General features: G+C 40.4%; 1 protein-coding gene across 2 annotated transcripts in view; it reads left to right on the forward strand.

The window, feature by feature from the left end:
• ST8SIA4 (ST8 alpha-N-acetyl-neuraminide alpha-2,8-sialyltransferase 4) overlaps positions 1–13,855 on the forward strand; it is a 129,962-nt gene that overhangs the window by 52,605 nt on the left and 63,502 nt on the right. For both annotated transcript variants that reach the window (XM_020794409.3, XM_078386284.1), the window contains exon 4: positions 12,382–12,675. In XM_020794409.3, the coding sequence (XP_020650068.1) occupies positions 12,382–12,675 (294 nt within the window). The remainder of the gene's footprint in view (positions 1–12,381; positions 12,676–13,855) is intronic.

Consider the following 13,855-nt stretch of genomic DNA (forward strand, 5'->3'; position numbering starts at 1 on the left):
TTCAGCAGCTACTGAAGGGATTGTTGGTGAGCATGAGGAGGCATTTGGGTCTCTTGAAGCACTGAATCCAGTGCTGGGCCAGGGACTGTTCTATAAACAGTAAAGTTGTGGCTCCCCTTCTCCCAAAGAATCCTTTTGTTGTATTCTTTGTAATGTAACAGGTTTAGGTTGCCTCTGGCCTGCTCAACACTAGGCCAACAAATAAGTATTTTTTTCCCCAGCAATAGTGACTTATGTGTAGGGTTGCCAGATACATGGTTACCAAAAGGAGGACATAGAAAGACAAAAAGGAGGGCATATTGAATGTTTCATTTGAATCGTTCCAGATTAAACCCGCAATTTTATTATAATAGCTGCCAATAAATGTCTCTTGGTGAACCAACCAAGAAACAGTCATGTTAAAAAATAAAAATAAATTCAATGGAGGCTTTTTTTTCAAAATACTAAAAAACATTATTTAAACAACCAATTGTACCCAAACCCACCCTGGACCAACTGCGAGATCCCCAGGCTGCTCACACTCTGCACAGTCTCAGAGGCAACCTTGCTAATCCGGACGCCCAAACAAGGCTCTGACGCAGCCAGGGGGAAAGCAGCGGCAGGCAAAACCGAATGAGGCAGCCTCCCCTCCCTTGAGGGTCGTAAGTTCAAGTTTGAGTAGTGTGGGAATTGGAGTCCCCAAAAAGGGACTTTGAACACACACAGTCCGGGCGCTCGCCTTCCTATCGATGCGCTCGGGTGCTGCTTGCTCCTACCTGGCTTGGTGGGCGGCGCTCTGCTCACACTGCCTTTCTGGGCTCCACATGGGCTGGGCGAGCATGACGGATCACTGAGCAGCTGCTGCCATGGTGAGAGGGGGTGAGGGCTGCACTCCAGCACCGGCGGCAGGTAATGAGGGGTGGGGAAAGGCAGGGGGAGGGGAGATCTTCCAGCTCTCCCCCTCCCATCCAAAATTATAACATAAAATATACAAAAGCCCGACATTTTAAAGGTTTTTATCTTTGCCTGCCCTACGGAGGACATTAGGCTAAAAAGGAGGACATGTCCTCCTTTTGCCGGACATCTGGCAACCCTACTTATGTGTGAAAGTCTTCTTTTTTAAAAATGTAAATTGTAGCTTCTACTCAAATTATAGTATAACCACTAGGACACTCGATAATAGTCCAAGGTCTGCAAAAGAACAATAGAAAAGGCACCCACTGTTGTTCATGTATTGTTCCTATTATAGTGTTAACGCAACATGTTCCTTGTATGGAATCTACACCAGACTGCAGTTTATCTGGGACTTCCCCACAGACTTCTTGTGCGGCAGTAAGCAAATGCTGAGTAGGGTTTGGCATATCAGAAACAACAGGGATGGTCAAGATCTGAGACTTTGGGGATCCTTCAGGAACCATCCAAAATGAAAATAGCAACAACAGACTCACAATAAAACTAGAAGTGGCTAAAGTCTCACTTTTCATTTTGCATAAAAAGGATATGGGAATAAATTAGTGAAATGGGTCCCTGAGATCAACAAGACGTGACTCTTGCTTAAGCAACAGTTCAACTTTTATTTGTTTTATTTTTTATTTTTATTTTTGATAGTGGGGGGGGTCATAGAAATTATCTCAGGGGAGCGAACTCAAGTTTCCCATGGGCTGCACTTTATTTGCCCATTGTTAACCTACCAGTAGATGCCTGGAGATGTTAAAGATGGTGGTGTTCTTTGTTTTTTCTTTATATCTCCACACCCATTCCCATCTCTCTCAAAGGCTTTGCCTGGCCTTTATTAATCTTGCTGTGCAAGTGTGACCTCTATATATGTAAGCACTGTGATTTCACAAATTTGAATTACCAGAATCTCTATTGTCTTTGTTGGTTTACTGTCTACTTGCCTCCATTGGAGGAGTTGGGTAACACTAAACAGTGCTAGTAAAAAACATACAAAATGTTGGTCAATTTAAAAGCTGTACTTCTGTTGAGTATTTGTCTTTATATTTTGATGTGTCTGACTTTTACTGCATTAAGCAAGGATATATGCAAGCTCAAATCTTGTATGTCTAGGTACCTGTGCACTTCAAATTTTGAGTCTGAAATATGTCTTCATTCTAATATTGAGGTAGCCAATTCCATTCATTGTCAGTGCCATGGAATATAAAATATTGCAGGAGTTCACTGTTTGTTTTTAGTTGAACCCATCAATTTTTTATGCTGCAAAAGGTGTGCATACGGCACAAGCTTGGTAGGGAAGAACAAAATGGGAGGAAGGAGCAGAAGTTAATGGCTTGTGAAGTAAGTAGTCATGTAGAAAATCGTAAGATGAAAACCATGGAAAGAACCCTCTGGTTTTGATTAAGCACAAGCAGGAAGATTTGTAAGCAGATATAACACTAAATGATGAGGTAAGATAAGTTACAATGAGATCAGATAAGATATATAAAAACTTGGAAAAGTGGAGGAAGAAATGATTATTGTCATTCAGTTGTACACATAGCACCTGTGGGACACAGAAGTTGTCTTGATGGGACACCGAGTTTTCATAAAATAAAGTTATGGAATTTTTGTTGTTTTAATCAAAGCAATAAAGTTGGTTCACAATAATAGATCTACAGTTTTTAGTTATATCTTTGTTTACTGTTACCATAGCAATAAAATTTATACTCTGTAGTGTATTTAAAATATTAAAATATTCAATTATTCAAACTGCACCAAAGCACAGACAGAGTTCTGACTCCCATCCTCTGAAGATGTCAGCCAAAGAGACTGGCGAAATGTTAGGAAGAAAAACCTTAAGAACATAGCCAAACAGCCCGGAAAACCCACAACAACCATCAGATCCAGGCCATGAAAGCCTTTAATAATACATATTCAATTATTATTTTTGTTTGCTTATGTTTAATCACTTACTACAGAGTTTACAGTGGTGCCCCGCAAGACAATGTTAATTCATTCTGTGAAAATTTCTGTTTTGCGAAAACATCGTCTTGCGAAATGCGGTCCCCCATTGGAATGCATTGAAATCTATTTAATGCGTTCCAATGGGGAAAAATTGTCGTCGTTTTGCGAAAATTGTCCATAGGAAAACCGTTTTGCGAAGCGCGGATCAGCTATCAAAATCACTATCTTGCGGGAAACGGTACCAAAAACACCCATTTTGCGAGTTGCGGGCCTAGCTGTCAAAATCGTCGTCTTGTGAAAAAGGTCGGGGGGGAAAAACATCATCCAGTGAAAATCGCCCATAGGAAACACCATTTTGCGAAGCGCTATAGTGATTGCAAAAACTCATTATCTAACAAATACACCGTTTTGCAAGGTAATAGTCTAGCAGGGCACCACTGTATGTCCTTAAAACTTGCCATAAATAATAAATATAATAAGAGATAACCAATTAGATTACAAATGTATTTCTTTGAAAAAGTGGACATTTTATATCTGTCATTGTGTAGGACCCAGATTCTTGGACAGAGTGATAAATGGGATGTAACATATGAAAGGTTCAGAATCACCAGGTCAGAAGATCCTGCAAGGCCCAGCAAAGCAGAGTGGTCCTGCATTCTGCTGGTGCTATGCTGAGTTAAAGCAGTATTTGGATGTTCATCTCTCAAGCGAGTAGAAACAAGTCAGGGAGGTCAGGGGTACGGGACCAGCCATACCCCTCTACCATAATCTGGTCATCTGGCTCAGATACCCTCCACTCTGAAGGCCAGTGGGGAGACTTTTATGCTGAGTTGAACTCCTCATTGTATCTTCATGGGTCTAAATTCCTTAGAGAATATATGTAAGTGTAGCAGTGTCCTGTTTGCAGACTTTGGCCATTTGGGAAGCAACAGGACCAGATACAGAGATGCAATAGAGAGGTGGGTACAGGAGGCCACTCATAATTTCAGTCACTTCAAGAAACCAAACACCTAAATGGGGTTTATGTTTGAGTTCCATTCTTCATGGGAATAGAGTGGAAGTAATGCTGAAAGGACTTTTTCTGCCCATTGAATTTATGAGGAGATTTTTAATTTACACCATCTGAGGGAGCACTGGATTTGGTTTACCTACGCTTCTCCTAGACATATACCTGCCATGAGCCCACCACTCACTTGACTCTTTGCACAGTCACACTGGTGGCAGACGTATAGCAGCATGATGCATCTCTAGGATTCCATCAGACTGGTGTGTTGATGGAGGTCAACCTCAATGGAATACCACCAGAGACTTCCATCAAATCCTGCAGTTCCCTGCCATGGTACCCTAAGGAGAGTAGTTCTAATGTTCATGAGGGAACCTCAATTTTTTAAAAAAATTTGTTCAAGGAGGAATATTTCATCATATTCAGGGTGCAACTACTCTGGGGAAAAAATGAGAAATTTTATCAGTTTGGGGCAGGCTGATTCACATTACTTTCCACTGACCACAAGGGAAATATGTATCAGCCTGAAGTCCCCTCACTTCCATCTATAGTTTTCCCCCTCCGTCACGGAAAGTTCTATCTTAAAAAAAGAGATCCATTTTCATTGGTTCAGAATGCGATTGCTCGAACCAATACAGTGGACCCTCTACTTACAGAATTAATCCGTATTGGAACGGTGGCTGCAAGTCGAAAAGTCTTTAGGTCGAATCTCCATTGACCTACAATGCATTGAAAACCGATTTATTCCATAACTGGAAGTTTTTATTCTATTTTTGTTCCATTTTGGTTTTTTTCTGGTCTGTAAGTCGATTCTCCGTCTGCAAGTCGAATCTAAATTTTGCGGCCAGAGAAGTCTGTAACTCGAAAAGTCTGTAAGTCGAGCCATCTGTAAGTCGAGGGTCCACTGTACAGAAAAGCCACTGTGCCATCACACACTCAGAGAATGATAGGCAAGGCCCATCAGCAAGATCTTTCTTTTTAAATAGCTAAGGGCAAGCAATAATATAACTGTGTGCCATCAAGTCAGTTCTGACTTATGGTGACCCTTTCCAAGGTTTTCTTGGTGGAGTGTAGTCAGAAGTGGTGTACCATTCCTTTCTTCTGGCGGCATCATGGGACTGACTAGTTTGTCCAAGGCCACACAGATGCACAGAGGGGAAGTCAAATTCCCAACCACTGGTTTCACAGTCACATATCTAACTCTCTGAGCTATCCAGCCAACCAGTTAGCAAACCTCTTTTTTAGCATCTTAGAGCAAAGCTAGTGGGGAAGAGGAAGTCTTGTTTACAGTTTTAGACAGTTCCCTTTTAACCATACCATCTCTTCAGCTATAAACAAAGCTGCAAACAAGGCTTATTTTCCCTCCCTGGTGGCCACTTAATGAGGGGAGGCCCAGGGAAACTTAAAGCTGCCCAGAGTGGTAGAATATACCAGATGGGCGGGATATAAATCAAATAAATAAATAAAATAAATAAAATTTCCCTGTGTGATTTTATGGTGAATGAATGCGAGTGAGCTCACATTTCTCTCATGGTGTTGTGGTACCCTCAGTTTGCAATCTAAGAAACCAGTAGGTTTCTCTTTTTATACCTTAGGCCTAAAGAGATGAATATGCCTCCCCTCTCAAAGGTATCTTCATGCATCCATTGAAGATCTGCAAAGTGAGGTCAGTGCTCTGCTCTGAAGAGCAGCAGTGGAAATCGATTTCTTTGCCAATTGTTATAGTAACCCAGCTTTTTCTTCATTCAATATTAACACAAAAGCTTCTAATATTAAAATCTACATTCATTTCCCCTTGTGAAGTGTCGTAGCTAAAATAGAAAAGTCATTTTGCTGCCACTGTTTCCTAGTCACCCCCTCATTGCATTGCATTTATTTTCATAAACGTATTAATGCAAGTTCACATTCCACAAATGGTCATGCAAGAAGGAATCAGTAGTATCAAAGTCTATCATGATGAATCAGTAATATTTTTGTTTTTCCTTCATATTTGTAGTCATGCCCCAGCTTCCTTGAATCAATGTGCCGCCTGAAGCGTGATGTTGTTTTGATATGTGATCATCCATATCAGTTCTTGTGCAGCAAATAGCTAAGAATTTTTTTTTTGAGATGAAAAGCCTTTTGAAATCCAAGAAACAGTTGCTAGAAAATCACATACGTTGTCATGGGTTTAAATGGCAAATGGATGAAATTCTGTTGTTGTAACTTTTGCAACATAAGGCAGATGAAATCTTCATCACTGGTGGTTTCTCAGAAATTAAACATTTCCAACTTCTTTCCCAGGGCTCCCATGTAAGCAAGTTATAGAAGTACAGTGGACTCTCGACTTATGGAATTAATCCGTATTGGAACGGTGGTCACAGGTCGAAAATTCCGTAGGTCGAGGGTCCATTTCCTATAGGAATGCATTGAAAACCATTTAATCCGTTCCAGGCAAAGAAAAAAAATTCCCAGGCTTCCAAAGCTGCACCTTCTGCCTTCTGTCCCCACTGCCCTCTGCCCCCTGTCCCCGCGGGGACAGGAGGCAGAGGGCACCAGGGACAGGAGACAGAGGGCAGCGGGTGCAGCTTTGGAAGCCTAGAAAGCCGCTCTGCGCCTACTGCTGGCTTTCGGCTTTTGGGGCTTTGAGTCCTCCTGTCCACAGGAGGCAGAGGGCACGGGTGACAGGAGACATTTCCCACCCTTTCCCCCTGCCTTTCGTAGGTCGAAGCTCCGGCTGCAAGTCGAACGAAAATTTTGCGGCTGGAGCTTTCTGTACCTCGAAATTTCCGTAAGTAGTGACCTTCGTAAGTCGAGGGTCCATTGTGTGTATATATATAAAAACCCAAACGAAACACAAGTCTTTTCTGTTTCAGCCTTGAAGACCTCCAGTATCCTTTACAGTTCAAATGAGATAGTTGGTACTTATGTTAAGAGGGCGCCATAGGCTAGTAAGGCAACCCTATAGGTGTGAATTGGAACTAATCACTGAAGATTCTTATGGTGAGGTAAAAGGAAAAAAACTTGTATTTATTGTTTAAAAGATTCCCTCAAGATCAAACATAGATTTGAGTACATAGGCTTCTAGATCTGGCTTTTGTGTGTACAGAGATGCTAATGGCCATCATACAGACAACTTCATGGTCAGCCATTTATTGCACACAAAATGAGAACTGAACGCTACTTTATTGTGGAAATGCTCTAAGGGCACCAAAAATGAGTAGGTCCCAGAAAAGGCTAATAGTGGACGAGATACTCAAGCCCATCCGGCTACCTATGGGTAGTGATGGTGCCCTCATCACTATTCTTCAGTATGTCTTATTTCATTACAGACATGCAAGAATAGGTTAATACCTTCATTGAACCACTAAAAATACCAAACAAATTGCGAGTTTTTGTGGTGGGGGGATTCCATTTCCTCAGTCTGGGCACTACCGATTAATGGATAGTGCTGAAAAAAAAAAAAGATTAGAGTACCCCAAAATTCATGGCAGATGTTCATGGTAAGTCTGCCTGTGTGAGGTGAGTTCAGACTTAGGTTGTAAAGTCAGCTGGGTGGTGCAGTCTCAAGCACCATCCCTTGCAGCATAGTTGGAATTTTCCATCCCAAAATCCCAACAAAGGGTTTGCTAATTTTTCTGTGACTGTTTCCCCTCCCCCACCATCACATTGCCTGTTCCTGAAACATGATTTCTTTTGGGTTTGGATGGGGGGGCTGTGGGCCAAACAACGCAGAGACACGGCGACTTGTATTAGAGAGCTGGAGTCATAATTTAGTTTATTCACCAGGTTGAAGGAACCACTTGCACTGACCTGGACAGAGTGAGCTTAACATGTAGTTTAGCCTTGTGTTTCCATGTGCAGTGGGCCGCCTGACTGATTGAGGGTGGTAGGTTTCTTCAGTCATTCCGCAGCTTGGTGCTGTAAGAAAGCTTGGAGAAGCATGCTTAGCCCTGCCTGCGTCCATCATAATGTTTTTCATTGTTTCCTGCTCATAAGTAGGCCTTACACATGAGGAAGAACCCTGCTTCTCTGGATGATTTTCAGAGAAGTGACAGGCTCCTAGCGCATTTCACAGAAACTGCTGAATCTTCTTGGGTAACTATGCACTAAATGGTTCCTTCTAGCACAAAACTGGGGGTGTGCCACTCATCTGTAAGGTTTCTGGAAGAAAAAACTCTGATGAATGCTTTACTACATTGTTTTACAAAATAAATAATATTAGTCATTATTAGACACAGGGAATGTGATTTTTTTTGTGGACTTCAGCTATCCAGGGTATTTAGTCCAGGTTATAGTATGCAGAAGAAGAAGTCATGACAGTGAGCTTTTCACACTGTGTGCAAAAGCATTATATATTTATAGGTGTATGAAGACTTTTGGGCTGTGTTCTATAAAAAGTGGTAAACACATTCATATCTGTCCTGCAGTATGTCCGTGCTATAGCTTACAGCAAGTATCAGGACATCACCTGGCTCTTGCATATAGTTGGTATAAATCCAGTTCGCTTATCTTACGCATGCAGGCCTACTCCTAGTGTACTCAGAACTGGATCATGGGCTTGTAGCAGCCACATTGAAGCAAGTTAGGTTGAGAGCGACAAGGACCAAGCAGGTCCTTGTATATTTTTAAATTCCGAATATTTGGAATTGGTGTGTGAACTGAATTCTGATCATGATACAAGAGGAGGCAGGTTTTAAAGCTTTGCTCTTTCTAATGATCAAGTGTGTGCCCCTGCTTCTGCTGTTTAGACTTGAAATTTTGTGTGTTGGGGACGGGGAGGTTTCTGATCAGCACCATTGAAAGGGCAAAAAGACTGAAGCCCCAACACATCATGGTTTCAGGTAGGCTCCGTCTGCACCTGCCATTTTATCCCTCAAGGAAAGTAATGAGTATCATAGCTGATATTATAGTCTTACGCATGTCTATGTTGAAGTGAGTCCTACTAAGATAAGTGGTGTGTACTAAATTGTATGCTATAAACTGGGTTTCCCATATTCAGGGAATATTCACACAGTCAAATACATCATACATGGTCTTGGGACAGTAAAAAAAATTAAGATGGAGTCGGATCGATCTGCACATTTGCACATATTTTTTGCTAGTGATTTAGGGCTTGGTGTTTTTAAATTCTCAGCATTTTTCAGAGGGTTAGGGAGTTGTTACTGAGGAGCTGTATGAGGTGGCAAAGAGTTTTCCTTCTTTATTTCATTCTGGCAACAGCACTTCTTTGAAAGCCCCTGGAAGGGCATTGTAACATGAATTTGTCCAAGAAACATGCTGGCCAAGGAAGCTGCATTCTGGTCATGATGTAGTATCGTTTCGTGGAAACTCAAGGAAATGTTGCTGCCAACCTAGGAGGCTATACAGTAAGAGCAAATTCTTCTTTTCTTAATGATTTAGGTTGTCTCAACATGATGAGATGCCACAAGGAGGAATTTTCAAGCTGTGCAAAACTCTGCATCTCCAGCAAAGGCGAGACAAGGAGCTCTATTTTTTCCTCATTTTTGAACTTCATAATTTGCATAAATTTGCCTTTGCACAAAACTGTGTCCTTTCCCTTTGAAAGGCAAAGTGCACACGCATGCACACAAGCATAGAATAGCTGTCTGGTTGTTCAGAAATATGCAAATCACTCCTCTAGTACCTGTAATCTTCAAAAATCTGGGGTACAGAAGAGTAGCTATCATCATTTTGTGCAATCTGTATCATTTTTTGTTATTTGTGAAAGTTTGCTTTGTGCAGCAATTTCCCTCCCTCCCCACTTTTCATGAAAAAGCCACAAAATACCTTATCCTTTTGTGAGCAATGCTGCATTTTGTAAAAAGACAAGACAAAGTAGTTCCTGACTTTTTAAAGCGTCCAAGAAAGTATAAAGTTGAGAATAAATGCCCTCTGCTACACTGTAAATCATTAAGCAAACCAAATGCCAGCCTGCCGTGGCACCTTCAGACATTCCTCAGAAATTTATTAGTTCCCCAAAGAAGTGTTAGAAGGTAGCTCCCATTTTTGCAGGCTGGATACGGACCCTTGAAACTAACCCATTTTTCAGCAAATATTTATTTTTAACAGCCACTCTGGTATCTCTTATTTTGCAACTGACTTCTCAGCTTTCTCTGGAGATTGGAGTACAGTCTATATCAGGTAGCAGTTGCCTGGTGTGGAAAATTTCGAGGGGAACACAATTATTTTCACAAGACATATTATCTTCTCTTGTGGAGATTCTTTGAAGGTTTACTAAACAGATCTCGCAGTGGTAGAAGAATTGTTTATTTATGTGATCAGTAGAATCCCTACCTTTTAAAGAGGCTTGGTAGCACCTGTAATGTTATTAAGCGATCAAGAAAATATAGCTTTCATTGGTCCAGTTGTAAATGATTACATTTAGCTTTTGTCAATTTTTGAAATTATACATAGTATAATGTTAGCTGTAACTTTAAGTACAGCCAACAGCTATTATTAAACTCAGTATAGTTTCAGGTTTTCTGTGTCCCCAAGAAGTTCTTCGTCATATTGTTCTATAACATGTGCTTTCATTGTCTTTACAAAAAAAAAATGTATTTCCAATTCATGCATTTGTTCTGAGGAAGTCATAATATCTACATTGTTTTTCTTGTCCAGAGCACAAGCGGGCAACAAGGCAAACATGACTGACTGAAGCTGGCACAATTTCATTTTAATTGCTGAAGGAACATGGGGAAATAACTCCCTCCCCACTCCTTGCGATCTGGTTTCTCGGGTCAGTATCCTGTTTTGAGCTTTTGCTAAGCAGAAAGTTGCACTAAGGTAAAAATATGGATTGCATTGCCTGTGATTTTCATGTGCAGGGTTGTCCATGCAGATCACTGGTTGTGTAATTTAAAAAAACTGGTGTAAGCAATCCCCAATTATTAAGCTGGTGGGACTTTCTACGTAACAGAAGCTCAACAGGAAACTGATTTCAGTAGAACTCGTAAGGAATTGGACAAAGGGCTCTTCCATATAGAGCATTTGTACCTCTATTTTTTGCTGTTTGTTGATGGAAATCTATGGGATTTGCTAGAACTCACACATTTCCTGATAGTGAGTGCACTGGCACTGACCTTTTTTTCTGTTTGCATGCCCTGCTTAACCTGAATTTGTGGACACTTAGCAGTGTCCATCGAACATTTACAGCTGCTCATAAAGTTCCCTGGGCTGAAATTTTAACTGAAAATGCAGAAATTTTGAAAAACCCCGAACATCTTGGCAAGCAACCTAGTGCGTAACTCCGTCCCAATATAAAGTGGAACTAAACACAAAATAAGAGTTTAAAATGAAAATGGTTCAGGATGTTCTGGGGAAAATGATATTAAGCAAGGTAACTGGAACATTGTTAGAACACTGAGGAATATTTGAATACAATCAGCACGGAGCTCAAGACAAATGGTGGTGTACTTGCCCCATTTGGAAGAGTCATCGGATTTTTTTAAAAAGTGCAAAAAAGGACACTGACCAAGAAGAGAAATAAAACAAGGGCATGTCCATATGGGGGAAGTTGGAGCAGTCTGATTTGTGCTTTAAAGGTTCTCATCTTTAGTGTGCTCTCTTGACCAGCAAGTGTGTATGGAAAATGTAATTAAGATTGGAAGAGAAATCAAAGTGTAAAATGTTTTGGTACGATGAACCAACTTCTATCACAAAGATGGGTTAATGACTAGGGATGACCCACATACGACTGGATGAGCACTGCTAAGGTGTGTTTGTATCTTTTGTGTGAATAAGTTTTATGTTAATTTCAGGAGCATTGCTTTGTACCTTGCTACCCTACTGAAGGGAAATGATCTTTTGGAAATCAGATTTAAGTGGCCAAGTTATGTGTTTTAGGTCAATAGTTCATTCTCTGAGTAAATAAGCTTATTGGAAAATGACTTCAGTGTCCACTACTTGGTTGTGACCTTGGTGATTTCAGTAAGATTTACAGTGCCCCTGGATTCCACCCAATATATTTTAGGTGGCTCGGAGTGTCTATATCACAATATCTACAAGAGAAAGGCCAATGAGTCAAATGGTATCATAAAGACTAGAAAGCTTTCTTTGGCACAGTTTTTAACTGGTCGCACACATCTTCAGATACAGAAGTATAATAGTGATTTATACAAACACAGGGAGATGGGAATGTGAACTGTAATAGAAATGCAAAATGCAGAAGACATATAATAAAGCTAGAAAAGGCCATCACCATGTTTGCTCTTCTGCATTTCTATTACATTTCTCATACTGCACTCACCTAAATGGAGTAACAGTCTATGAAAACTTGGGCCAATAAAACTAGTTATTTTTAAAGACGGTCTAGGATTCTTTGCCATTTCTGCCAAAAGAGACTAACACATCTACGATTTTAGAAGTACAGTGCTATGCTAAACCATACAGGATGTTTCTGGTACCTTTGCTCACCTGCTTGCACACTCATTTCCAGCCTTAATTTCATGCACATCTTTTCATCTGAGTTAATGTTTCATATTTATTTTTATTTTTTCCATTAATCTCTTCCTCTTCAGGTGCAATCTAGCTCCTGTGGTGGAGTTTGCTGCCGATGTGGGAACTAAATCAGATTTTATTACCATGAACCCATCAGTTGTACAAAGAGCATTTGGAGGCTTTCGGAATGAGAGTGACAGAGAAAAATTTGTGCATAGACTATCCATGCTGAATGACAGTGTCCTTTGGATCCCTGCTTTCATGGTCAAAGGAGGAGAGAAGCATGTGGAGTGGGTTAATGCATTAATCCTTAAGAATAAATTGAAAGTGCGAACTGCCTATCCATCACTGAGACTTATTCATGCTGTCAGAGGGTAAGTGTCTGGAAAAGACTGGTCTGTCCTTGGCACAATAGAACTAATAACTAAAATTTCCACTTGACAGAAAGAATAGCTCTAAAAGGTTTATGATAATTCTGTTCTAGTCATAATGGATTATACTTCTGATAAACTCACACTTGTTTGGTAAAAAAAAAAAAAAGTTTCCCGCTCACTAAGACCATTCACTGGGAATGATTTCGTTTAGTGACCCTTTCTTCCCCCTGTTTATGCACAAAAGGATGTGAAACCTCGATGCAGAATTGTTTGAAACTCTTTCAACTGGAACAGAATTGACTCTCTCTAGTATTAAATGTACTAACTTACATCCAGTGTGAAAGTTTTGGACCTTTCCTTTAAGTTATATGTCTTGTTTGTTAAAGTGTTCTTTGTAGTGATCATTTTCCCATTTTGCAATCAGGAAACCTGATAACTGAGATTCAACAGGCTTAGCAGACTGAAAACAAAATACCTTTGATGATTTCTTTTCTCCCAGTTATTCGGGTACCTCTTCTTTGAGCCTCCTCAAAGGTTCCATGCTAATTCAGGTGATACAGACACAAAAATGAAAAATGCTATTCTAACTCGTTTGTCTAGCTGCTGTTTGAGGTGGAAAATCATGTCTATCTCTTCTTGCCCTGTTTCCTTTGTTTCGGCATAGAAAATCACATTAGTAACTCTGTCACGCAAGTTGAATCATTTGTCTGTTTTGATGTGTTAAGTCCGCCTGGAGATACTCCTTTACAGGATTCTCTCCTGCACTGCATTGCTATGCTGTTGTTTTTCTTTTCCTTTGTGTTTTTCTGTAATGATTTGATGTTGTAGCATTTTTGTTGCTAGAATTAGCCGAGTTTATCGAAGGGTATATGCTCTTGAACTTCGCTGTTTATTTAATATGACACTCCTCAGTTGACTGAAGATAGTTTATAGAATTACTGTATTCCTATGCTTTATATATTGGCAATGACAAATCCAACGTCAAGACTACCTGGTGTAGACTGACTGAACTTAAATATTTTCTTCATTCCTGAAATATTTGGATTATATGGATGGTAGTCAGTTGTGTAAATACTGGAAATACCACATTATTTATACTTGATGAGTTCATCATGTGAAAGAAGACTATCAGCCTGGAACTCTAAGGAAGGGACTTCAAAGCGATTATGCCGTTATTGAT

Source organism: Pogona vitticeps, chromosome 2, assembly GCF_051106095.1.
Source record: "Pogona vitticeps strain Pit_001003342236 chromosome 2, PviZW2.1, whole genome shotgun sequence".
Classification (NCBI taxonomy): Eukaryota; Metazoa; Chordata; class Lepidosauria; order Squamata; family Agamidae; genus Pogona; species Pogona vitticeps.